This window comes from Choloepus didactylus, chromosome 18, assembly GCF_015220235.1.
Source record: "Choloepus didactylus isolate mChoDid1 chromosome 18, mChoDid1.pri, whole genome shotgun sequence".
Classification (NCBI taxonomy): domain Eukaryota; kingdom Metazoa; phylum Chordata; class Mammalia; order Pilosa; family Megalonychidae; genus Choloepus; species Choloepus didactylus.
In genome coordinates, this window is record NC_051324.1 from 60,165,817 (window position 1) to 60,193,337 (window position 27,521).

Consider the following 27,521-nt stretch of genomic DNA (forward strand, 5'->3'; position numbering starts at 1 on the left):
TCCAGCCTTCCACAGGAGACCCATGTTCTTTCCCTCTGTCTTTGTTCGAGCTGTTCACTCAGCTTCAAATGCCTTCCCTTTTGTCTCTGCAAGACCAGTTCAATAAACATTTAGAGTGGTTAGTGTGTGTGTAAAACACTGTTAAAACTCTGTTCATTCTCCAAGAATGAATTTATTTAGTCCATGAACACTTCTTGCTCATCCCTGAGTGGCTTCCCAGAGAAATAGTACTTTGTATCAATTGTAGCACTTATCACATTCTACCTGATAATATTGCTTGAGGACATGGTTTAGCCCTCCCAACAGACTATGAGATTTGAGAGCATAGGCTGAGAGCATAGGCTGTGTTTTAGTATTCTTACCCTCAGTGCTTGTGCCTGGTACACAGTAGATGCTCAATAAATATTAGAATAAATGGAAAAATTAATGTTAGAGAAAGAAATGCATGAGGGTGAGCAGTCTCCTGGGACACAAAACTGGGTGGAATCCAAGATACAGGAAAATGGAGGCACCAATTTATCAAAGGAAGAGGAACATCTCCTCCCTGGGGAAGGATTGCAGATAAGCCTGGGAGGATGGAAACGGGATAGGTCCTTGTGGCGAGGCAGTGTCCAACTCCTTCAAGTTCTAACTCGCATGCTATCTCCTTGGAGCCTTTCCTGAAACTCCCCGCAGACCCAATTCCAACTTGGCTCAATCTCTTTTTATCTCTTTGGTCTTTCTACCTTGTAGAATGGTTATTTGTATACATCTTTTACCCACTTTCCTAGACCGCGACCTCTCTGAAGGCAGGAGGAAGCTGGTTTCCCCCTTCGCACACATGGCATAGTAACCACTCATTCGACGTGGGTTTATTGAATGGATAAATGGGGAGGTTGGAAGGGCGAGTGAACGGACAAATCTGAGATAGGAGAAGCTTGTGCTCATGAAATATCTCCAGACCCACAATTAACAAACGGTTTAACGCAAAGCCAAGTTAAGACCCTCTCCTCTACTACCGTTTGGAGGTATCTGCCCGCTAGCCAACCTTGCTCTAAGGATCTCACGCCAGTACCCTGAGGCTCTCTTTGACAATGCCTGATTCAACCCCGACGTCAACCTTCCTCCCAAACCTACACCTCCTCGTCCTCTATGGGAGGTCGGGCTTTTGACCACATTTTTCCTTTTTCTCCTGGCCTCTTTTCTCATTCCCCTTCTCCACCTTCGCTCCCACAGCCAATTAGGCGCACGTGCGGGCAACCCTGGCAGGCAGGCGCGAAAGGGCCCTCCGGCCGGAAGCCGGAAGCCGGAAGCGGGGGGGTCTGTGAGGACGTGTTCTAGGAAATTCAGAGCCGAAGCCGGCCGAGCCGGCGCCATGGAGCCGCTGTATCAGCAAACGCACAAGTGAGGACCCCCGCGGGGCGCGGGCTTGGGCGAAATCAGGCTGGGAGAGGCCAGCCGCCGGGGCTGGGGTTTGGGGACGTCCGCTGGAATGGACGCCGACTCCCTCCGCCCTGGGCGCTGTCGGGGTCGGCTTAGTTTCTGATGAGATGCCCAGGTCAGCGGCGGACAGAGGGTCAGGTCTGGGACTTGCAGACGTTGGGCCGGGTGGTTCCTGGGGTCGTCACCCGTGTCTGCGAGTCCGTGGCTACCTGCTGTGTAGACTGGGTGGAGGGAAAATCACACCTATAGCTTATAATACTGTGTCCAGTACCTGTTAACTCCGTGCTCCAGGTTGGCAGAGCTAGTGGGGAGACATGAAGTAGAAGACATGGCACCTGCCCGTAAGAGTTTACTGTTTAGTTAGAGGGTTGAGATACATATCAGAAAATACCTAATGTTTGTGGCAGGATGCGATAGAGAGTAAATGATCGGTACAAGCAGAACCACCTTAAGCAATTTAGAGGGATACATCACTTTGGGCTGAAATCATAGAAAGTTTCATTTTAACTTACATTTCCTAAATGATGTTAGTCCTTGGTGTGAATTGGCCCTAAGTTTGTTCCTGCTTTGCCGCATTTTTTCCTTTTATGCCAATTTGGTTTACGCTAAAGGCCATATTTTTATGGTACAAAGGAATAGCTATGCAAGTAGCATTTGGTATTGTTACTTGCTATTCATATGTGGTTACAGGTTATCATTAAGGACATTGAACTTTGGTTTAGCTTCTCATAACTTAAATTCCTTGGAAGAGGCCCTTATTCATACTGTCCTGCGATTTTAAACCTTGCTGAGATCTGTAGTTGAGTATGGTGATAGGGGCCATACCTATCCTACTGTTTAAACTTCCCATTTTATTCCGTAGTTCTGTTCTGAGGAGAACACTTAAAATCACACTCCCACAGCACAGAAATGGAATAATACAGGCACCCAGCATCTCTAATGAATTTACAACAAAAGAAGTGCTTTAGAGTATTGAAAATAAAAGGGTGATGTCCCACTTATGCTTTCATCTTCTAAGTTAGTGGATTTTTTTTTTTTTTATATATATATACTCAGGTGATAAAGTCTTTGGTTTCGGTGACTGAAAATATAGAACTTACTTTGTAATGGTAAGAATACAACAGAATTTGCTCTTACAGTGGGGAAACCAATTCTCAGAAAAATTATAGGAAGGGTCTTGGAAAAACTAGACCTGTGGTTCATCTGGAGAAGGAATGAAACAGAAAATTATGCTCAGGTTACTGAGAAAGGGCAGATCTTTTACAATAACAAGGCACAGTGGGCTGAGTAGTGCTTTAATCTGTGATGTAGAATCTCATCTGGTTAAAGTATGTTCCTAAGGAAGCCATGACTTACTTTCTTTTCAGGAATAATTTTCTTCTGAGAGTCTTAGCCTGTACCAGTTATCAGCTGCAGCAGGTTGCTGATCACAGGGAAATGTGGGTAGCTCAATTCTATGTAAACTGAAGAGAGGGGAGGAATACTAAATGTTGTCCCAAACAAACTTGGGGAATGTAGATGGATTCCTTATCCCTGCAGGCCTCCGACAACCCACCCTTGGACTCTACGGCAGGGTTCACCAGCTTTTTCTGTAAAGGGCCATATAGTAAATATTTTGGGGTTTGTGGGCCATATGATTTCTCTTCCAGCTACTCACCTCTACTGTTGTAGAGCAAAAGCCATAGACAATACATAAATGAATGGTTATGACTGTGTTGCAATAAAACTTTATTTACAAAAACAGGCAGTGGGTCAGTTTTGGCCCATCACTGTTAGATGCTCTGATTGTCAGTCATTCATTCTTTCCAATAATATTTATTGAGCACCTACTATGGATTAGGCACCATTCTCAGTGCTGGCAGTGCAGCCCTGCTTACCTTCTTTCATGCAACAATATATTCTTATTTTTATCAGCCTTTCCCCACAAGTAACAGAGCCAGGAGTAGGAAACCTGGTCTTGATCTCTTTGCCTTGTTTTCCTTATATGTAAAATGTTCGTTTTGGGCTGGTAAGGCTCCCTTTAGCTCTAATACTGTGATTTAAGAGTCTTTAAAAGGAAAAACACAGAGTTCTATAGTCATCAGCAATTAAGTTTTGCAGTTGCAGAAATTAATGACAGTAGTTGAATTGACCAATAACTGAGCATATTAATTTCACTAGAACTTTGAACCCAATTTGTGGTTATATCCTGCTATGTCCCTGAAAGTATATTGGAATTAGATCAACATTTTAAGGTTGTATATCTTGAAAATTCCTGAATTAACCTGAAGAATAAATTGAAAAAAAAAAAAAAGATGAAAACAAAATAAACATTTCATATTTAAATAATATTGCATTTGGTTGAACTATAGAGGAGGTAGCAGCCAGGCTTCTGTTTTTGAGATTTGAGTCTGTAAAGGTGCCCATAGTTGTCCCCTTACTCTGGTCTAGGATCAGTGCAGTATCCTGGACCTTATCCCTAGAGATGCTGATTCAGTAGGTCTCTAGATGATCTGATGAACATCTGGGTTTGAGAACTATTACCTTATCTCAAAACCAGCTGTTCCCTTTTAGATTCTGCCCTCTGATGAGATAATGGCCAAATGAGGTGAAAATGGCCAGATGGGTCTCAATGCTTTTAAACAAAGTTAAGTGAGAACAGTGAACTTCAGTATGATGCTGTATAGGATACGCAGCATTTTCATATTGCGATTGGATCTCTGACCCTGTAAATAATTATTAGTATCCCTATGTAACAGTAGAGAAGACTGAGGCACTAAGGAGTTAAACGTCTTGCTCAATGTCCCTCAGCTAGTACAAAGTGGAACTAGATCTTTTAACTCAACCACCACGTCAGAGGCAGCATGGATGCAAAGTGTGTGTGTGTGTGTGTTTGATGGGGAGTAGTTTTGTGGATTTTATAAAAGGATAGATCAAATATAGGCCAAGCCCACCATGGACTTGTTAGACAGGGCTAGACTTCCATTTTCTAATATCCACATTCCCAAGTCATGTTTGTGTCTTCCCTTTTCCTTATTGGCTTGGAGTGTGTGATCTGAATTCCCAGTTAAGTGTAAAACATATTTTCCACCTGGCAGATGAGTAATTCCCACGATGCCATTCATATTTGCTTTGTTATTTTGGGTATATTTCCTCTCAGGCATGAAATATAGAGATTGGAATTGCTTTTTTTTGGTTATTATATCTTCTTTAGTTCATTCAGAGCAAATAGAAACTGAATGGAAAAAGTCAGTAGTGTTTCCCTGCAACTTCTTAAAGTTTATCCTTTTTAGCCTAAAAAATATTATAATAAAGCCAGCTCAAGAATGTTATTAGGGTTTTGAGGGTGTTGACGTTATCTCTCCTGCTGACCTCCTAGAATTTAAGCATTGAAAGGGACTGGCAGGATCTTTCATTCCATCTCCTACTTTGATCATGGTCTATACAACCCAAGAGAGTCCAAGTACCGTGTGCTTAAACATGTAGTAGCTCTCCCCGCCCCCCCCCTTTTTTTTTTCTTTTCTTTTCTTGAAGAGACAGTTCTTAACTGTTTTCATTTTCCTTCTGCTGAGCTGAAATATGTCATCTTGAAACTTCTCTGTATTGGTGCTGGGTCTCCCTTGAGGAGCACCAACAGAACAAGCCCATTTCTCCTGTCCATTTCTCCTGTCTGTCAGTTCCGTATATTTGAAGAGCACCAGCTGCCCCAGGGGCTTGGGATCATGAACTCTTTCAATCATTCATTCTTATGACTTGACTTCTGCTCTCCCCAAACCGTCCTGTTCATCTTCCTTTGGGGGAAACCTTTAATTGCTGGGGTTCCTGTAACAGGTGGCTTCAAGCTTCCAATGCCATTCCATATTTGCGCATTGACTTTTTTTTTTTTTTTTTTTTTTTTTTTTGTGTGTGGTAAGCCCATGCTTCACTTTCTTTTTTTTTTTTTTATTTTTATTTTTTTTTAATCATCATTTTATTGAGATATATTCACATACCACGCATTCATACAAAACAAATTGTACTTTCGATTGTTTACAGTACCATTACATAGTTGTACATTCATCACCTAAATCAATCCCTGACACCTTCATTAGCACACACACAAAAATAACAAGAATAATAATTAGAGTGAAAAAGAGCAATTGAAGTAAAAAAGAACACTAGGTACCTTTGTCTGTTTGTTTGCTTCCCCTACTTTTCTACACATCCATCCATAAACTAGACAAAGTGGAGTTTGGTCCTTATGGCATTCCCAATCCCACTGTCACCCCTCATAAGCTACATTTTTATACAACTGTCTTCGAGATTCATGGGTTCTGGGTTGTAGTTTAATAGTTTCAGGTATCCACCACCAGCTACCCCCAATTCTTTAGAACCTAAAAAAGGTTGTCTAAGTGTGCGTAAGAGTGCCCACCAGAGTGATCTCTCGGCTCGTTTTGGAATCTCTCTGCCACTGAAGCTTATTTCATTTCCTTTCACATCCCCCTTTGGTCAAGAAGATGTTCTCCATCCCACGATGCCGGGTCTACATTCCTCCCCGGGAGTCATATTCCACGTTGCCAGGGAGATTCACTTCCCTGGGTGTCTGATCCCACGTAGGGGGGAGGGCAGTGATTTCACCTTTCAAGTTGGCTTAGCCAGAGAGAGAGGGCCACATCTGAGCAACAAAGAGGCATTCAGGAGGAGACTCTTAGGCACAAATACAGGGAGGCCTAGCCTCTCCTTTGCAGCAACCGTCTTCCCAAGGGTAAAACTTATGGTAGAGGGCTCAACCCATCAAACCACCAGTTCCCTATGTCTGTGGTCATGTTAGCAACCATGGAGGTGGGGTAGGCGAATACCCCTGCATTCTCCACAGGCTCCTCAAGGGGGCACTACATCTTTTTTTTTTTTTTTTTCCTTGTTTGTCTTTTTTTTTTTTTTTTTTTTTTTTAACTTTCCCTTCTTTTTTTCAAATCAACTGTATGAAAAAAAAAGTTAAAAAGAAAACAAACATACAATAAAAGAACATTTCAAAGAGACCATAGCAAGGGAGTAAGAAAAAGACAACTAACCTAAGATAACTGCTTAACTTCCAACATGTTCCTACTTTACCCCAAGAAAGTTACATAATATAGCAACATTTCAGTGAACTTGTTCCTACTACATCCATCAGAAATTAACAGACCATAGTCATTTCTGGCATCCCCAGAACGTTAAATAGCTTATCTGTTCTTCTTGGATTATTGTTCCCCCTTCCTTAATTGCTCTCTACTGCTAGTTCCCCTACATTCTACATTATAAACCATTTGTTTTACATTTTTCAAAGTTCACATTAGTGGTAGCATATAATATTTCTCTTTTTGTGCCTGGCTTATTTCGCTCAGCATTATGTCTTCAAGGTTCATCCATGTTGTCATATGTTTCACCAGATCGTTCCTTCTTACTGCCGCGTAGTATTCCATCGTGTGTATATACCACATTTTATTTATCCACTCATCTGTTGAAGGACATTGGGTTGTTTCCATCTCTTGGCAATTGTGAATAATGCTGCTATGAACATTGGCGTGCAGATATCTGTTCGTGTCACTGCTTTCTGATCTTCCGGGTATATACCGAGAAGTGCAATCGCTGGATCGAATGGTAGCTCTATATCTAGTTTTCTAAGGAACTGCCAGACTGACTTCCAGAGTGGCTGAACCATTATACAGTCCCACCAACAATGAATAAGAGTTCCAATTCTCCACATCCCCTCCAGCATTTGTAGTTTCCTGTTTGTTTAATGGCAGCCATTCTAACCGGTGTTAGATGGTATCTCATTGTGGTCTTAATTTGCATCTCTCTAATAGCTAGTGAAGCTGAACATTTTTTCATGTGTTTCTTGGCCATTTGTATTTCCTCTTCAGAGAACTGTCTTTTCATATCTTTTGCCCATTTTATAATTGGGCTGTCTGTACTATTGTCATTGAGTTGTAGGATTTCTTTGTATATGCAAGATATCAGTCTTTTGTCAGATACATGGTTTCCAAAAATTTTTTCCCATTGAGTTGGCTGCCTCTTTACCTTTTTGAGAAATTCCTTTGAGGTGCAGAAACTTCTAAGCTTGAGGAGTTCCCATTTATCTCTTTTCTCTTTTGTTGCTTGTGCTTTGGGTGTAAAGTCTAGGAAGTGGCCTCCTAATACAAGGTCTTGAAGATGTTTTCCTACATTATCTTCTAGGAGTTTTATGGTACTTTCTTTTATATTGAGATCTTTGGTCCATTTTGAGTTAATTTTTGTGTAGGGGGTGAGGTAGGGGTCCTCTTTCATTCTTTTGGATATGGATATCCAACTCTCCCAGCCCCATTTGTTGAAAAGACCATTATGGCTCAGTTCGGTGACTTTGGGGGCCTTATCAAAGATCAGTCGGCCATAGATCTGAGGGTCTATCTCTGAATTCTCAATTCGATTCCATTGATCTATATGTCTATCTTTGTGCCAGTACCCATGCTGTTTTGGCAACTGTGGCTTTATAATAAGCTTCAAAGTCAGGGAGTGTAAGTCCTCCCACTTCGTTTTTCTTTTTTAGAGTGTCTTTAGCAATTCGAGGCATCTTCCCTTTCCAAATAAATTTGATAACTAGCTTTTCCAAGTCTGCAAAGTAGGTTGTTGGAATTTTGATTGGGATTGCATTGAATCTGTAGATGAGTTTGGGTAGAATTGACATCTTAATGACATTTAGCCTTCCTATCCATGAACATGGAATATTTTTCCATCTTTTAAGGTCCCCTTCTATTTCTTTTAGTAGAGTTATGTAGTTTTCTTTGTATAGGTCTTTTACATCTTTGGTTAAGTTTATTCCTAGGTACTTGGTTTTTTTAGTTGCTATTGAAAATGGTATCTTTTCTTGAGTGTCTCTTCAGTTTGTTCATTTCTAGCATATAGAAACATTACTGACTTATGTGCATTAATCTTGTATCCCGCTACTTTGCTAAATTTGTTTATTAGCTCTAGTAGGTGTATCGTTGATTTCTAAGGGTTTTCTAGATATAAGATCATATCATCTGCAAACAATGACAGTTTACTTCTTCTTTTCCAATTTGGATGCCTTTTATTTCTTTGTCTTGCCGGATTGCCCTGGCTAGCACTTCCAGCACAATGTTGAATAACAGTGGTGACAGCGGGCAATCCTTGTCTTGTTCCTGATCTTAGAGGGAAGGCTTTCAGTCTCTCACCATTGAGTACTATGCTGGCTGTGGGTTTTTCATATATGCTCTTTATCATGTTGAGGAAGTTTCCTTCAATTCCTACCTTTTGAAGTGTTTTTATCAAAAAGGGATGTTGGATTTTGTCAAATGCTTTTTCAGCATCTATTGAGATGATCAATTGATTTTTCCCTTTCGAGTTTTTAATGTGTTGTAATACATTGATTGTTTTTCTTATGTTGAACCATCCTTGCATGCCTGGAATGAACCCCACTTGGTCATGGTGTATGATTTTTTTAATGTGTCTTTGGATTCGATTTGCAAGTATTTTGTTGAGGATTTTTGCATCTATATTCATTAGGGAGATTGGCCGGTAGTTTTCCTTTTTTGTAGCATCTTTGCCTGGTTTTGGTATTAGATTGATGTTAGCTTCATAAAATGAGTTAGGTAGTGTTCCATTTTTTTCAATGTTTTGAAAGAGTTTGAGTAAGATTGGTGTCAGTTCTTTCTGGAAAGTTTGGTAGAATTCCCCTGTGAAGCCATCTGGCCCTGGGCATTTATTTGTGGGAAGATTTTTGATGACTGATTGGATCTCTTTGCTTGTGATGGGTTGGTTGAGGTCTTCTATTTCTTCTCTGGTCAGTCTAGGTTGTTCATATGTTTCCAGGAAATTGTCCATTTCTTCTACATTATCCAGTTTGTTGCCATACAGTTGTTCATAATATCCTCTTATAATTTTTTTAATTTCTTCAGGATCTGCAGTTATGTCACCTTTTTCATTCATTATTTTGTTTATATGGGTCTTCTCTCTTTTTGATTTTGTCAGTCTAGCTAGGGGCTTGTCAATCTTGTTGATCTTCTCAAAGAACCAACTTTTGGTGATATTTATCCTTTCTATTGTTTTTTTGTTCTCTATGTCATTTATTTCTGCTTTAATCCTTGTTATTTCTTTTCTTGTACTTGGTTTAGGATTGGTTTGCTGTTCATTTTCTAGCTTCTTCAGTTGATCCATTAGTTCTTTGATTTTGGCTCTTTCTTCCTTTTTAATATATGCGTTTAGTGCTATAAATTTCCCCCTTAGCACTGCTTTTGCTGCATCCCATAGGTTTTGGTATGTTGTGTTCTCATTTTCATTCGTCTCTATATATTTAGCAATTTCTCTTGCTATTTCTTCTTTAACCCACTGATTGTTTAGGAGTGTGTTGTTTAACCTCCAGGTATTTGTGAATTTTCTAAGTCTCTGATGGTTATTGACTTCTAATTGTATTCCATTGTGGTCAGAGAATGTGCTTTGAATAATTTCAATCTTTTTAAATTTATTGAGGCTTGTTTTATGTCCCAGCATATGATCTATTCTGGAGAAAGTTCCGTGAGCACTAGAAAAGTATGTGTATCCTGGTGATTTGGGATGTAATGTCCTGTAGATGTCTGTTAAATCTAATTCATTTATCAGATTGTTTAGGTTTTCAATTTCCTTATTGGTCTTCTGTCTGGTTGATCTATCTATAGGAGAGAGTGATGTGTTGAAGTCTCCCACAATTATTGTGGAAACATCAATTGCTTCCTTTAGTTTTGCCAATGTTTCTCTCATGTATTTTGTGGCACCTTGATTGGGTGCATAGACATTTACGATTGTTATTTCTTCTTGCTGAATTGCCCCTTTTATTAGTATGTAGTGGCCTTCTTTGTCTCTCAAACATCCCTGCATTTGAAGTCTATTTTATCTGAGATTAATATTGCTACACCTGCTTTCTTTTGGCTGTAGCTTGCATGAAATATTTTTTTTCCATCCTTTCACTTTCAGTTTCTTTGTGTCCCTGTGTCTAAGATGAGTCTCTTGTATGCAACATATTGATGGTTCATTCTTTTTGATCCATTCTGCGAATCTATATCTTTTAATTGGGGAGTTTAATCCATTTACATTCAACGTTAAAACCGTGAAGGCATTTCTTGAATCGGCCATCTTATCCTTTGGATTATGTTTGCCATATTTTTCCCTCTCTCTATTAATATCCTTTATTGTACCCATACCGAATCTCTTTAGTACTGAACCTTTCTCCAAGTCTCTCTGTCCTGTCTTTGTTTCTCTGTCTGTAGGGCTCCCTTTAGTATCTCCAGTAGGGCAGGTCTCTTGTTAGCAAATTCTCTCAGCATTTCTTTGTCTGTGAAAAATTTAAGCTCTCCCTCAAATTTGAAGGAGAGCTTTGCTGGATAAAGTATTCTTGGCTGGAAATTCCTCTCACTCAGAATTTTAAATATATCGTGCCACTGCCTTCTCGCCTCCATGGTGGCTGCTGAGTAGTCACTACTTAGTCTTATGCTGTTTCCTTTGTATGTGGTGAATTGCTTTTCTCTTGCTGCTTTCAGAACTTGCTCCTTCTCTTCTATGTTTGACAGTGTGATCAGTATATGTCTCGGAGTGGGTTTTTTTGGATTTATTCTATTTGGAGTTCGCTGAGCATTTATGATTTGTGTATTTATGTTGTTTAGAAGATTTGGGAAGTTTTCCCCAACAATTTCTTTGAATACTCTTCCTCGACCTTTACCCTTTTCTTCCCCTTCTGGGACACCAATGAGTCTTATATTCGGACGTTTCATATTATCTATCATATCCCTGAGGTCCATTTCGAGTTTTTCAATTTTTTTTCCCCATTCTTTCTTTTATGCTTTCATTTTCCATTCTGTCATCTTCCAGGTCACTGATTCGTTGTTCAACTTCCTCTAGTCTTGTACTATGAGTGTCCAGAATCTTTTTAATTTGGTCAACAGTTTCTTTAATTTCCATAAGATCATCCATTTTTTTATTTAGTCTTGCAATGTCTTCTTTATGCTCTTCTAGGGTCTTCTTGATTTCCTTCATATCCCGTACTATGGTCTCATTGTTCATCTTTAGTTCTTTGAGTAGCTGCTCTAGGTGTGTCTCTTCTGGTCTTTTGATTTGGGTGCTTGGGCTTGGGTTATCCATATCGTCTGGTTTTTTCATATGCTTTATAATTTTCTGTTGTTTTTGGCCTCGTGGCATTTGCTGACCTTGATAGGGTTCTTTTAGGGTTTGTAGACCAGTTGAAGTCCTTATCTCTAATTTATCAGATCTACAGTTTCGTGGAGTACACTTTCTCTAACTAACCAGCAGGTGGCGTCCACGAGCCACCTGTTCTCCACAAGCCAGATCTCCCCTGCTTAGCCTTTTTGGTGAGTGGGGGAGTGAGTCTTGTGGGGCCCAATTGGTGTCCCAAGCTTGCGTGTGTAGTTGGTGTTGCCTGCCCTGTATGTGGGGCGTGTTTCTGGGCAGTCGGGGAGGGGGGGTGGCCCTAACAATCAAATCTCCCTGATGATCCTAGAGTTGTAAAGCTACTGCAATAGTCTAATCCTTCAGTTCAGTCCTGCCACAGTTTGTCTCTGCCACTGACCCACAAGTCTTTGGTATTGGCGTATGGCTCCTGAGACTTGCAAGTGGGCCCCTCTTCCAGGCTGTGCACCCCGGGTCCTCTGTTGAGGGATGACTGTGCTATGTCACAGGTGAGTGCCGTCCCCCCAGGGCAGTTCTGGGCTGCTGGGCTGTGTTGGGAGGCTCCCAGTCTGCTCAAATGATGGCTGAATGGGGCTCTGTTAATTCACACTGCTCCCCCTTCCCAGCTCTGGGACATTCAGCTGAGGTTGCAGGGAAGGCTAATGTCCACGCCCAGTTTTGTGGTGTGTGCCTGTTATTTGAAGCACTTCCGTCACACTGGGTTGTCTGGGGCAGCTCTGGGCTATGGGGCTGGCGATGGGCAGGAGTGTTTCCTGTCCACCAGGATGGTGGCTGTGAGCGGACACCCCCCTTTTCTTGGGAAGTTGTGTTGTTTAGTGAATTTTCTCAGCCACTGGATTATTGCCTTTTGTCTCAGAGCTCTCTTAGTTCTGCTCTTGACTTGACGTGCCCAAATTTCAATTCTTTGAAGCTTTCTGTATTGAGCTTCTTAGAGTAATTGTTTTAGAAAAAGCAAAAAGGATTTAAAAAAACAAAAAAAACAAAAAAAACAAACAAACAAACAAAAAAAAACGGCCCTCCTCAGAGATCTAATGGGTTATTGAAATGCTAATAGACAAAGCAACCAGGGCCATTAAGGAAAGGTGCACAGGGCAGAGAGATCAGCCTTGCTTCGGGATTTGCATATGCGCCTCAAGGCCTGATCTCCGCCCTTCCCCTTTCTGTGTTCACCAGAACTCCAAAAATCCTCTGCTTTTATTTTGGAGTTTTTCGTGTTGTTTTTTTTCTATGCCTGTCTCCTCTCTGCTGGGCTGGCTGCTCTCAGAGTCTCTGGTGTCTGGCCTCAGTCTATCTATGGTTGGAGTTTGAATCAGTAGAATGAGTTTCCGATAAGAGCAGCCACTGCAATTCTCCCTTCTCCTTCCTGGAGCTGACAGCCCCTCCTCCCCCGGGACTGAGCCTGGCAGGGAGGGGCGCGGGTCCCCTGGCCGCAAAAACTTACAGATTTCGCTGATCTCAGGAGTTCCACGTTTTCATGAGTGTTGTATGAAGTATGCCCAAAGACAGATTGCTCTGTGGTGTCCAGTCCACGCAGTTCCTGGCTTTTTACCTACTTTCCTGGAGGAGTAACTAAAACATACAGCTCACCAGTCTGCCATCTTGCCCCGCCTCTCTGCGCATTGACTTTTATTTTTAATCTAAAGGCAAAATAATTTTCATCCCTGATAAACTTCATCTTACTGTTTTGACCTAAATGTAAAATGTTAATATTTGTTTTTCATACAACATCCTAACTACTCATTATAGCAGAGAATCATGTGTAAATTTTGGTAAGCATAAGTTGACTTTTGTTTTTTTTAATACTGAACAAAGCACAGGGCCAAAGGCAGCCCTGTGGTGGGACACTGGAAATCTTCCCTAGCATTCCTTGGATTCTGTTGTTTAAGCCTGCCATGAATCCCTCAATCTGTAAAATCATCAAACCATATTCATGATAAGCTATCATGAAAAACTACCAAATGCCTCTTGAAATCAACGTAAACTGACTGTGGCATCCTTGGTGTATTTCTCCTTTCCCACTATACACACACCTGTGGTTTTATTCCCACTTGTCCATTAACCACAGTGATTGTATATCCCATTTATTTGTTGAATGAGTGCATGAATGGATGGATGAATGTATGAATGAGTCAATAAATGAGTGGTGCTCCTCATTGACTCTTATTAACATTTGGGAAAAATGCTTATTGTATTTATTTTATTTACGAAATATTTCAAACATGCTAATATAGAGAATAATTTAACCCATATGCCAAGTCTCGTATTTAATATGCATGCTTCAGCTCACTTATTTAAAATAGAAGTAGAATTGAATGTTCCCACACCCATTCCCTTTTTCAGCACCAGAGGTGGCCACCTGTTCATGATTTTCTTCTCTTCCTTCCCATGTTTGTATCCACAAACAATATTTACTGTTTTTTTTTGTGTTTTTAAATTTCTCTGGAAATATATGTACCCTTTTTTTCATTTCATACTGTCTTTAAGTAATCACTCCATATTGATACTAGTAAATCTAGTTTATTTATTTAAACTGTGGAATTATTTATTCCCTTATTGATGAACATTTGGGTTGTTACCAGTTTTTTGTTGCTACAATTCCACAGTCCTTTATCTGAAACTCTTGAGGAGAAATCTGCTTCAAAACTCAGATTTCTTTTAGATTTTAGGAAAGAAATGTAGTACATATACCCTATGTTATATAACATCCCCAATATAAGGGCAGCACCCTGTAATTGCTTAAATGAATATCTGCAACAACATTTTGGACAAAGTAAAATAAACAAAGACCATAAATAAGTTCATGTTTTGGTCAGTTTCGGCCACGTAATTAGTTTGCTAAAAAAATTACTAAAAAACTTGTTTTTCAGAGCTTTTGGACTTTAGAATCATGGTGGATTATGGACCTGCTCATAAATGTTTTGATGACCATTTCTTGTATGTGTCTCCTCCTTTAATGCATGCCAGAAATCTCACTAGACATATTCCTAGAAGTGGAATGGTGGGTCATAAGATACATACATACTCGACTCTACTAGTTACTGTTAAAAAGCTGATAAAAAATGTTTGTCAGTTTATAATCCTACTAGCAGTGTATGAGAATTCTAATATCCCCACATGTTTATCAGTGTGTGGTTATTAGATTTTAAAATTTTTGTCACTCTAATGGGAAAAATGTGGTATTTCCTTGTTTTAATTTGTAGTTTCCTGATTACTAGTAAAGTTTACCATCTTTTTCATATATTGCTCGACCACTTGGATTTCCTTTTCTGTCAGTTATCCATTGCCCATTTAAAAAAATTGTTTTGTTTGACTTTTCCTATTGATTGGTAGCAGTTCTTTCTGTGTTCTGGATACCAGTTCCTTTTTAGTTATGTGCTACAGATACCTTCCAGTCTGTGACTTGTCTGTTTATGGTGCCTTTGGTGTAAAGAAGTTTTTTTTGTTTTAATGTAATTTATCCGTCTTTTCCAAGAAGTCTTGTGGGTTTTTTGGTTAGTTTTTTTTTTTTTCCTATTAAATTCAGTTTTATTGAAATACATTCACACACCATACAGTCATCCATGGTGTACAATCCACTGTCCACAGTATGATAACATAGTTATGCGTTCATCACCACAGTCTACCTCTGAACATTTTCCTTACATCAGAAAGAATCAGAACAAGAATACAAAATAAAAGTGAAAAAAGAACACCCAAATCATCCCCCCCATCCCACCCCATTTGTCCTTTAGTTTTTATCCCCATTTTCTACTCATCCATACACTAGATAAAGGGGGTATGATCCACAAGATCTTCACAATCACACTGTCATTTGGTTAGTTTTTTACTTTTGTCTTGTTTAAGAAATCCTTTCTTAACCTGAGGTCATAATAAGCACTCCTATATTTTCTTCAAGAAGTTTTAAAGCCTTGCTTTTTACATTTAGGTTTGTTTTTTGTCTTTTTTTAAACTCAGTTTTATTGAGATATATTCACATACCATACAGTCGTCCATGATGTACAATTAACTATTCAGTGTCATCATATAGTTGTGCATTCATCACCACAATCAATTTTTGAACATTTTCCTTACACCAAAAAGAATGAAAATAAGAATAAAAAGTAAAAGTAAAAAAGAACACCCAAATCATTCCATCCTCCCCATCCCACCCTATTTTTCATTTAGTTTTTGTTCCCATTTTTCTACTCATCCATCCATACACTAGATAAAAGGAGTGTGAGCCACAAGGTTTTCACAATCACATAGTCACACCATGTAAGATACATAGTTAGGAATCATCTTCAAGAATCAGGACTACTGTGTTGCAGTTCAACAGTTTCAGGTATTTCCTTCTAGCTATTCCAATACACTAAAACCTAAAAAGGAATATCTATATAGTGCATGAGAATGCCCTCCAGAGTGATCTCTCAACTCCATTTGAAATCTCTCAGCCACTGAAACTTTATTTTGTTTCATTTTGCATCCCCCTTTTGGTCAAGAAAATGTTCTCAATCCCACTATGCCGGGTCCATATTCATCCACAGGAGTCATATCCTGCGTTACCAGGGAGATTTATACCCCTGGGAGTCAGGTCCCATGTAGTGGGGAGGGCAGTGAGTTCACCTGCTGAGTTGGCTTAGCTCGAGATAGAGGGCCACATCTGAGCAACAAAGAGGTACTCGGGGGAGACTCTTAGGCACAATTATAAGTAGGCTTAACCTCTCCTTTGCAATAACAAGGCTTATAAGGGCAAGCCCCAAGATCGAGGGCCCGGCATACCAAATTGTCAGTTCTCAATATATGTGAGACTATCAGCAGTAACCCAGGTGGGGGCGTCCAACATTTCCACATTTTCCCCAGCTCCTCAGGGGGCCCCTGCATATGTATTTTTGTTGTCTGCCCAAATTTGGGATGTGTTGCTATTTCACCCTAACCAGTACAAACCTACCAGATCTCACTTCCTATTCAAAGTTCCATGTAATTACGGTGTTTGAATAAACTGACTGTACAAGTTAAATTATTTGGTGTGCTGTAGAAGATATATATCCTGCACCAAATAAACATTTCTTCCCTTGGTCCCATGTAGAAGTTGAAGTTTTAAAACACAATCAAAATCATCCTTTATCCTTTGGCCTAATTTGCCTTAGTCCTAACCAGATCTGCTTCATTGATACCTTTAATTGAAGTCTGGACTCTTTTTCAGCTTTTTTAACAGTTGCTGTATGCGCTAATATTGCATTCATAGCTGCCAAGCTCTAGCTCTAAGTTTCAGGTGTCACACAGATACCTTAAGTTCTAAAGACCAACCAGGTTATAAACAGAGAGATAGCATCTCAGAATTTGGAAATAGCCATTACAATTCAGAATAGATGTGACTGCTGTAAGAACTTACAATCTAGGGACCATTACAATAATCGTTCCCCTGATAAGCTGTGCTCTAAGATTCAATTCGGAGTTTACACATTGTAGTTAGTCCATGTTGGTGAGGCAATATAATGTTTGTCTTTTCAGTTTCTGGCTACTTCACTTAAAATGCTGTCCACAGGATCCATTCACCTCGTTGCATGTCTCAAAGCTTCACACCTTCTCACAGTTGCTCAATATTCCATTGTATGCATACACCACAGTTCACCATTCTGTTCATCAGTCGATGGACCCTTAGGCCACCTCCATCCATTGCAAATCATGAATACTGCCTCCATAAACACCAGTGAGCAAATATCCATTCTTGTCCCTGCTCTCAGATCTTCCAAGTGTATACCCCATAATGAGGTTGCAGGACCTTATGGCACCCACATACTTAGCTTCTTGTGGAACCACCACACTGTCCTTCCGATAGGCTACACCATTCTACTTCCCCACCAACAGTAAATAGGTACATCCCTCTCTCCATGTTTTCTCCAGCACTTTTATCCCTATTTATATTTTTTCCTACAATTTTAGAGAGATATATTCACATAGCATAAATCATCCACAATGTACAATCAATTGTTCACAGTATCATCACATAGTTGTGCCTTCATCACCATAATCAGCACTTCTACATTTAGGTTTTTAACCATCTTGAGTGTATTTTTATGTATTATCTGAGGTATCTTTTCCATATGGATAACAGACTGTCAGCATTTATTGTCTTCTACTCTTGTCCCACTGATTCATAGCACCAATTTCTCCAGTGTATGTGTGACTGTTTATGGGCTCTAGTTTTCCTCTTGGGTCAGGAGTTAGGGTTTGTCTACCCTTGTTTGTCTGTCCCTGCACTAATACCATGTTGCTTTAATTATTGTGGCTTTGTAATCAGTCATTAGCAGGTGGGGCAAGTGATCCCTCATACATCTTCAGAGTTCTTAGCTATTCTTGTCCTCCCCATGCTTTATTTTAAAAGTCATGTCTCTGTTCCTGTTGATAATTGTCGGAAATAAAGTGGTACCTGTAAGGGAATAAACGTTCTCTCGGTTCTGGAGGAGAAAAGAATTTATTTACGATCTTGCAAGATGGGGCGTCCAGCCAAACACGCGGAAGGCTGGCGCGCCAGAGGAAGAGAATGGCGACCAACTTGCAGTTTTGCTGTATTGAGTCACTATTGAAAATTTACCTTGCTGCCATATCCAGGCCTTCAAAAAGTCCCAGTTCCCCTTTTCCTCAGCATTACCCTGATGGCAGATGTCAATTACTTTGAGCTTAATACCTCCATGGCCCCCCATTCTAAAACATCTAAAATATCTTGGACTCACTGAAGCAGCCATCTGGTTTCTCAGACTCTAGTGCTGATTTCTTATTGCTTCTCGGGAACACGGGTCTTGCCCAGGAGTGCTCCGAGATTCAATGGACAGCTGGCCTGGCTCCTTCTGGTGCCACGGGGTCATGTTTAGAGACCTCGGGGAAGCCCTGGGAGAGATTAGAGGCAAGTCTGAAATCAAATTTGGGCTCCTGGCTTACATTGGAAAATTTGGGGTCACCATTTGTAGTGCTCACGATTGGAGGATGCTTGCTGACCTTTACCTCAAGGGTTGGGGATGATCTGAGAGCTCAGCAGGCCCCATTTCATGTGGACTCGAACATGGAGAGACCGTAAGCACCAGGAGGCGATTGTTGGGGGAGCATACACAGTATCCCAAGGACTGATCATGGTGGACTGCTAGGAAAGGTTCTGAGGGTGGCCTGGGCCCAGCCCTGGGGAGCCTCCAGAGAGTGCCCTGAGGCCCAATGTCTTGGACCACACCAGAAGTCTAGGGTACAGTGATGCATTTCCAAACTGAGATGCTGGTAGCCTCATTATTAATGAGGAAAGGGGTTTATCAAACAGGAGATCCCTATCTTTCAGGTCTTCCTCTTGTGGTTTCCCTAACTAATTGCCTTGTCCCCCTTTCCTCTCTCTGACCCTACCTCTCAGGCAGGCTAGCCTGCTTGTCATCCACATGACATGCCTTTTTGCATTTCATTTTCTTCTTGTCTTCCTTCACCAATCACGTCTTCCTTGTTCAAAGTGATGCTCAGAACTCCCTCTACTTGCAGAACTTCTCCCAGCTTACTCTTTCATATCCCCAACCTTCCATTTGCTTGCCTTTGCTTGGCACCACTATGCATAGCTCCTCAGTTTTCTAAGTGTTTACATTTTTATGTATTGTTTTTCTCTAAATCTTTTTGGGACTTCTTTATGTCTGTCTGACCCTTTATTCCTTATTACAAGGATTACATCTCCCATGCCCTTTGACTCTCCCTAGTGGAGACCAATTCTCAGCACATTGGGTCAGAGAACAGAGTGGAATTGACTGGGTTCAGACCAGGTCTTTCACTGACTTGCTGTGTGACCTTGAACAAGTTAAATAACCTTTCTGGCTTCAGTTGTCTCATTTATAAAATGAGGTTGACAATAGTACCTTCCTCATAGGGTCATTGACTTAGCAGAATGTCGTGTATGTGTAGTAACAATAAATGCTGTCAGTATTATTAGTATTAATTTTAGGGTTAAAGCATTAGAAACCATGCCAAAACAGATGACCTACAGTGCCACCTAGAAATTTTACAGTTCAGTGATGCTGTCAATTTAAATCAGTAACATGTTGGCATCAGAAAAAACTGCCTTTCCTGACTGAAGCCCTGTTGATTATTCCTGTCTCCCTCATTTCCTCCCTTTTCCTTTGACAGGCAGGTTCACGAGATCCAGTCTCACATGGGACGCCTGGAGACAGCAGACAAGCAGTCTCTGCATTGTGAGTAATTAACAGTGGAGACCAGAGCCCTCTTTCTGATGACTGGGTGCTACTGGGCTGGGTTTCCTGACTGCTGTTTCTGCCTCAGGGGCTTAATGATTCAGTGTGGAGTGAATTTTGTTGTTAGGGTGGACAGAAAAACCCCATGGCAAAATCACTGATTTCCTTGATTGTGCCCTAGGAATCCCACAAGTCTTATCCCCCATTACCCCTCCACTCAACCCGACATGGCCCTATGGGAATGGAGGTTCTTTCCTGTATCTGCCTTAATCTAATTACCTCGTCCTCAGAGGAATGTACGCTTTAAAAATTCAAATGTTTAACTGGAATTGGTCACTTCTTCTGAGCTAAGAACTGTGACTTTTTAGGAGGATTATTCAGAAATGAATAGCAATCTTAATTAGTTTAGTTCCCAACCATGGTCTCTTTTGAGAAGAGTGCCCCCACTCCCTCCCCCATTAGAAAAGGACCTTTTTCTGAGTCAGTCAGATAGACTCTGCAGGTTACCCACTCCCACCACAGAAGCTCCTTTCTCACCCACCCCCTTGGCTGGCTCCATGCCTGTTTCTCCTGGTTTTTTATGTCTCCTTCGCAACTTCAAAGGCATCTCTTCTCTCGGTTCTAAAGTGTGTTGGTTGTAGCTGTGAAGACCTAGGACAGGGTAGTATCCTTGCTGTGGCTTCTTTATGGGGCTAGAAGCGATCTGGATGCTTCTTTTTCTGTCCCTTGTACTTTGTTCGCCTTCCCACCAAGCTCATTGTTACCTGATTAGAAATGGAAAAGGGGTCATTTTGACTGTCTAATCAAAAGGGATGAGGAAAGTGACTGTATTTATCTTTACCTCTGTGGATTCTGTTCTCGGCCTTTCCTATTGATATTTAGTCTATTTTGGGGACTCAGACATTGCTCTGCCCACCCATTCTAATGGAAAGCCTTAAGGGGAGCTCTTCTCTGTATGTTTCACATACTAATCTTCCCATTCCCTTATGCCTTTTTTTTTTTTTTTAAACTTTGTTGCTTAAAGGGGATTCAGTTGGCAATTTTTTATAGTGGGTGTTTATAATCCGTATCTGAGAAGAATCTCAAAGGAAAAGAGAACTCATTCTGTATCAGAAAATACTAGATTTAGCTTTAAATATTTATAGGAACAACTTTTAAATGTTCATTTTATTTTTGAAAGGCAGGAAATTTATTTCTACAGATTTTCCTCCAGGTTTTTTTTTTTTTTTTTTTTTGACATTGTTATGGCATTAACAACTCTACAGATTTTTTTTGGAAATAGTCTTTACAGGGTTACTTGCTATACCTTGAATTTTTAACATTATTCATTAGTGTGCGCATTTTTCTCCTTTTAAAATATGTATTTTTGAGTTTATTGAATGTGGAAAAAAGATGAATTTGATTTATTCTTATATAAGTTCACTATCTTTTTCTAGCAATTATTCTTTTTTCTCTTTTATGCAGTAGTAGAAAACGAAATCCAAGCAAGAATAGACCAGATATTTAGCCATCTAGAACGTCTGGAGATTTTGTGCAGCAAAGAACCCACTAACAAAAGGCAGAGTGCCAAACTGTGAGTGCTGACCGCTGACATGGCTCTGATGCCCCACGGCCACCAAGGCTGGCCTTTCTCCCAGGGAGGTTATAGAATATTCTGAAAATCCATTTTTACATTGAAAAACAGACTCTGCAAAGGATAAAGTCCCCATAAAGGGCACAATTCTGATATTCCCTCAAACTAAAAACCCTGTGAGGTTCGTGGCCCAGAAGCCTTGTGTCTCCTTACCTCTTTGGTATTGTTTTAAAATATTGCCTCCAATATGTTTTTCTGACCAGACCCATGGTCACTTGAAGCCTGGTGATGCCAGGGAGTTTTACTCTGCTCTTTGGTTCCCACTGCATTGTTGGGTTGAAATGAAATCTTGTTCTTAATCATATTAATCAGCCTATTTATAATGAAATACTGATCTAATGCTTGCTATCCCACCATGAAATTAAAATGAAATCACCCTTACCACCTAGCTCTTGCTCTCAAAAGTTTTAAGAAACTCTGTTGATGCTTTACTCCAGAGATGCCCTTGGGCTTCTTCCGGGAGAGCGATATAATCCATAGAAGGTCAGGAGGAGGTCATCGAACCTGCTTCCTGTCACCCGTTCCCTATCGTGCACCCAGAATCAGAGAGCAGCAGATATTTAAGTAAAGCTGCTGAAATCTCTGTGTGCTACAACTCTATTTTAACCACAAGCTACCTTACTTTTACCTTCATTAATGAAAATCAGATTTTGGAGGGGATGGCAGTGGGGTGGCATAGAGAGAAAGAACTAAAGAAATGCCTTCTTTCCTAATACAAAGCCTGGCTGCCTCAAATTGAGCTGTACTGGGTTCCTGGAATTTAATCTCTCTTTCCATCAATTCCAGCCGTGTTGACCAGTTAAAGTATGATGTCCAGCACCTGCAGAGTGCTCTCAGAAACTTCCAGCACAAGCGCTATGCAAGGGAGCAGCAGGAGAGACAGCGAGAGGAGCTTCTGGCTCGCACCTTCACCACTAATGTAAGCCAGGCACCTGGGTAGGGGTTGGACAGGCACTAGATTTCTTGCTGGGACTGGAGCTCAGGCCTCTGGGCTTCATCCTGTTAGGGGATGTGTGGAGCAGACTGATGATGAGACAACCAACTGGAAAAGATTGCGGACTTTGTGCATTGACTGAGAGGCTAGACCTAGACAGGGAATCTTGCTTTTTTTTTTAAACACAAAAACCTGAAGAGGAAGCAGCTAAATTAGGGGAATAGACAGAAGTTAAAATTACCCAGTTGGACTGGTCCAGTGCAGAGAGGTGGAAGTTCACATGGTAGAAATGTTTTTGATCAGGTGGAGACAGATGATTAGAACTGAGACCATTTGTGGTGATGGCTGCATTTCAAACCTGCCTTTGGGCAGTTGTCTTTGTGTTGTGCATGTGTGTGGTTCCAGGGTCAGATGCATTAAAGTGTTTTTGCTCCTCGTCTGAGTGGCAGTTTGGAAGAATTTAACAGACATTTAGTGTTAGGCGAACTGCTGGATTTGAGCCTGTTTGAAAGTAGTGTGTTGGTTTGGACATTTGATTTCTTATAATACTGTTGTCCCTCCCTCTAATCTCAGTGGGATTATTTCCTGTATCTGACTATAGAATATACTGGCCTGTTCTTGTGTCCTACGTTATATATTCCACCAGAGGTGGGGGTTTTTTGTTTTCTTTTGTTTTCTTTTTTTTATTTTTTACAAAGAGGTTCATTTTCTAAAGAGGCGTTAGCTTACTAAGCCTGCTATCAGAATTCAGATCAGCTCCCGCATTGCAGATATTTAATTCTCATTGCTGCTTCCATGCTTTGCTGTGAATTTCCTTGAGTGTCTCAGAATGTGCCTGTACACTTTTTGTTTCTCAAGAGTAAGCAATCAAGTAATAATGGTTAACAGTTTTAAAATGTGTTGAACTGTAAGACACACTGAAAGATGCTGCATGGGCTTTGAGAGTTGTGATGATGTGTTCAGGTCATTTTTAGGCAAGAGATGATCATTAGGTTTATTTTGTTTCTTGCCAGCTAGTGTGACTGTGCATATGGTGTGCCCTTAATGAACATTTACTTGCTGAATGAACTTCTTCCTGGTCATTGTACTATCTGGAGATAAAATACATTTTTCTGAGAGATAAAGGCAGTACCCTTTCAGATGGAAGGGTAAAAAAGGCATCTAATAAATGCTTGTCATGTAAATGAAGAGAAGTCGAATTCATTCATTCAAACACTGGGGTCTTTTGACCGCTGAGCATGAGCTGTGTGCAAAGCACTGTTTAGGGTGCTAAGAGTAAAATAAAACTGTGGAAAAATTAAAAGACGTGACTTTTACCTTGAGAAGCTCCCTTGTTGGCAAGAGCAATTTAAAACTTGTGTGTGAACTTGAGCAGCAGAGAAAAGGTGGTTTTAACCACTTGGTGGCACTTGAACCTGGGATTTAGGTGGTAAAAGCAACACTGCTTGGCAGAAGAGTATGTGGTTGTCAGGAAGCAGGAAAGAGAAGAGTATCACTGCTGGCATTGACTTGCTTCTGTATACCATCTGATCTGTGTCAATTCCAAGCAACCAGGATTGGTCTTGGCGTTTCTTCTGACAGGGTGGTTAAGAGGGCAGGCCCTGCACTCAGTGCTGGATTCCTGCCCTGCTGGACTTCTACAAGCTGTGTGATCTTGGGCAACTTATTCCACCTCTCTGGGCTTCAGTTTCTTCATATGTAAAATGGGGATAATAATAGTAACTTCCTCCTAAGGTTGGTGTGAGGAGTCAGTGAGTTTTGGGTACATGAGCATTAAAGTGCTAAGAAAAGTGGAAAGTACTTGATCGGTATTCGTGTTTTCTCCTTTATTTAGCGATCTCTTTTTGCCTGCTTGGGAGCAGAGTCCCATCCTGAACCTTGTTAGGGCTTTAATAGAAGGCACCATCTCTTCTATTCTTGGTCAGTTTCAGTATAATTGGAGACATAAACTATAAATGAAATTGATAAAGAATAAAAGCAAACATTTACTGCTGCATTAAAGGGAAGCCAAGTAAAGAAACATTTAGAACACGCTAGGTTAGTGAGTGATCCAAGGAAGCCTTTGGAAGGACCAAAATAAGTAAGTCTTGAAGGACTGGAGAGTTTTTCCTAAGTGGGGTAAAGATACAGAGGCAGGAATTAACCAGACTGGTTAGCAGGACTCATTGGAGACTGACAAGTCTGAGACAAGTTCCTCTTCCTCTGTGTGAACTGAGCCACTCTAGATCTTTGCTTTTTCTTCTCCATTAGACTCCTTTGATTCTTGCGCCATTCCTTCCAGCTGTTCTGCTGGCCGGGCTCAAAGGCAAAGCAGTCACACAGGGGTCTCCAGGAGCTGACCAGCAAGCAAAGTTAACAAGTGCCTGCATTTCTTTCACAGGACTCTGACACCACCATACCAATGGATGAATCACTGCAGTTTAACTCCTCCCTCCAGGAAATCCACCACGGCATGGATAACCTCATTGGAGGCGGGCACAGTATCCTGGAGGGACTGAGGGCCCAGAGACTGACCTTGAAGGTGGGGTCCCTGCTGGGGGACAGGGAGGAGGACTCTTGTTTTGGCCTCATCCAACAGTGTGGTACTCGTGTTTACATTCTGGTTACCTGTCCCCAAATTGTGACATTGCGATGGTAAGATAGAGAGCCTCAAGTTTGGAGTTGAGCCTCCTGTTGGAGTTGAATTATTATGAGCTCAAAAATAATGAAATTCCCTTTGCCAGTAGCTGTTTCTTGTCCTTGAAACCTCTGTTGGTATCCAAGTCTTTTTCTGTCGACTGAACTTACCATGTAAGTGACTGTTTGAGGGGAACCAATAATAGTCTGAGAAAGACTATTTTAGACTCTTTTATCCTACAAAATGAGAACGTGGTTGTAATTTGGTGCCTACTCTACAGTAGTTTTCTTTAGGCCCCTCTGTGGACTGCCTCATAACCGAGACCTTTCTGTACTTTGTGACTGAGTCCCCGAGGACAGTTTCTCGGGGCTGCCCTGGTTGACTAGCAGCAGGTAGGTTCTAGAGCACATGGTGGTCCCTAGCGACTTCCCTCTAGAAGCCCTGCCCCGTTGGAACTGCTGAGACGCAAACCCCCTGGGAGTGGTTCACAGAAACATTACACAGACTGTGATGTCAGTAATGGTTTTTCAGCCGCAGCCCTTTTCCTGTATCAACCCTGATGGATAATGGGGTGTGGGCTGTGCCTGTTATCAGGGTGTGGTCCCCTGTGAACAAAGCACTCCCAGCCACTGAGAGCTGTGAGAAACAATCACTCAGAAGTGTGAGCTTTTATCTTCGTTTTTGTTGGACCACATTGAGAAGGTCAGCACCCCTGGACTTGGGTACATGTCTGAATATCACCTCCCATCTCTACTAGGGATGGGGTTCGGACGAGCCACAAGTGATGCTGCCTCTGGCTGGCAGTCATGGAGCTTCAGATGGCCTGGAAGTGTGGCCTCGTACAGCCTCATGGGTGCCACCCTTTCAGAACAGCCACCTACAGTAATCTAAACTCATGTATGTTGATTAATCTGCCCTTCCTTTAGAAAACTGTTTCCCATATCTCAGAGAAATAGTAGAACCCTATTAGGACAAGACTCCCTTTTCACACGAAAGTAGGCTTAGTGGAGGTTAGAGTTTATTGTTAAAGCAAATGCTTCAGACCAAAGTCTAGCATCACTGAGGAGTCCTAGCGAATTCTGCCGCCTACGCTGTTATCCTGGGGGAAGAGCTGAGAAGCTTGTTGAGGTCATTGGGGCTTGGAGTGGGAAGTTTCCAGTTCAGTTTCCTCGGCACACCAACTGCTAGCTGTCTTTTGTCTCTTAATTTTCTCCCACCCCCACCTCTGTTGGGGCATTTTTCTACCTAAACCATTGGAAAGGAACCTAGGAGAGAGCATGAGGGAGCTGGACCAGAGCGGCCTGATGTGGCCCAATTCATGGTTGAAAATAAATGTGCTTTTGAAATTTGTGGTAGTTTTCTGGGTCTCTTAGAAGCTTGAGCCTTAAACCTCATACTGTGATGAATAGGCAGGATCTTTAGCAAGAGCTGAATTTTTACTGTCACTGTCCTGGAAAAACTCCTCTGGTAGCAATAAAGTTTGACTTGAAAGAGATCTCTCTTGATGAAGCTTGTTAATCACTGTCCAGGCAGAATGTAGGATTTTAATTTCTGTCCATGATGCCTCCATTATTCTCACTTCTCTTGCCTCCTTCTCCCAGTTGTTCATTGGTGTATGTTCTTTCAAAACGTGGGGGTGTGGCATGAGGGTAGATGCTGCCTGTGCAAGTGCAGCTGGCAATGTGTGTAGAAGTAACTTGGGGTCTGTTCCAGCATCTATTTATATTTGTTACTGCATAAGAAGTTGAAGGTGCTTAAAAATCAAAATTAAAACAGTGAGGCAGGGCAGGCTGGATGGCCTGGGCTGTTGGTTGGGGAATAGAAGACCCTTTTGTTGGTGGGTGATGACCTTTATATGAGTTCTAGGTCATTGTTTGGTGTCTGCCAGTTGTGTTTCTGTCTTTCCCACTTCAAATCCTGTCATAAACACGGACATTGACCCCCACATTGTGCTCAGTAGAATTCCCAAGGACTGAACCACTCCACAAAGTGAGTGAGTTGGGATCAAGTGGAGCTAGGGAGCAGGAAGAGTTTGTTGATGTTGCCTCTTTTTTTTTTTTTTTTTCCAAAGTATACAATCAATATGGCTTTTTTTTAATGTAAAAGATTCTAGTTTTAAATATTTTATTGAGGTATACTCTAAAGAGTGAAGTTGCCACAGATCTGATTTGTGCAGTTCAGTGAGTTTTGGCAAACACGCACACCTGTGTCACCCACACTCCTATCAAGATACATTTTGATTACCCCAGAATAATTCCAACCTACCCACCCCTCAGCCAACCACTGTTCTGATTAATTTCACCCTGGATTAGTTTTTCCTGCTATTGAACTTCATATAAATGGATTCATACTACTATTTTGTGCCTGGCTTCTTCCTCTTAGTAATGTTTTGTTACATGGTTGCTTACATGTTGATAATTTGGTCCTTTTTATTGCTGAGTACTATGTCATGGTGCAGATATACCATAATTTGTTTATCCATCCTGTTGATGGACACCTGGACTGTTTCCAGCTTTTGGATATTCTTCGATGTTTCCTTCTACAAGCTTTATT

General features: G+C 41.1%; 1 protein-coding gene across 4 annotated transcripts in view; it reads left to right on the plus strand.

Moving 5' to 3' along the window:
* Positions 1–1,269: 1,269 nt before the first annotated feature.
* The window catches only part of GOSR2 (golgi SNAP receptor complex member 2), a 29,961-nt gene continuing 3,709 nt past the window's right edge, over positions 1,270–27,521 (plus strand). For all 4 annotated transcript variants that reach the window (XR_005212741.1, XR_005212743.1, XR_005212742.1 and 1 more), the window contains exons 1-5: positions 1,270–1,383; positions 19,720–19,784; positions 21,249–21,357; positions 22,204–22,336; positions 24,732–24,872. Coding sequence is in view for 1 of the 4 variants with exons in the window: in XM_037809561.1 (XP_037665489.1) it covers positions 1,355–1,383; positions 19,720–19,784; positions 21,249–21,357; positions 22,204–22,336; positions 24,732–24,872 (477 nt within the window). In the remaining 3 variants the exon portion in view is untranslated. The remainder of the gene's footprint in view (positions 1,384–19,719; positions 19,785–21,248; positions 21,358–22,203; positions 22,337–24,731; positions 24,873–27,521) is intronic.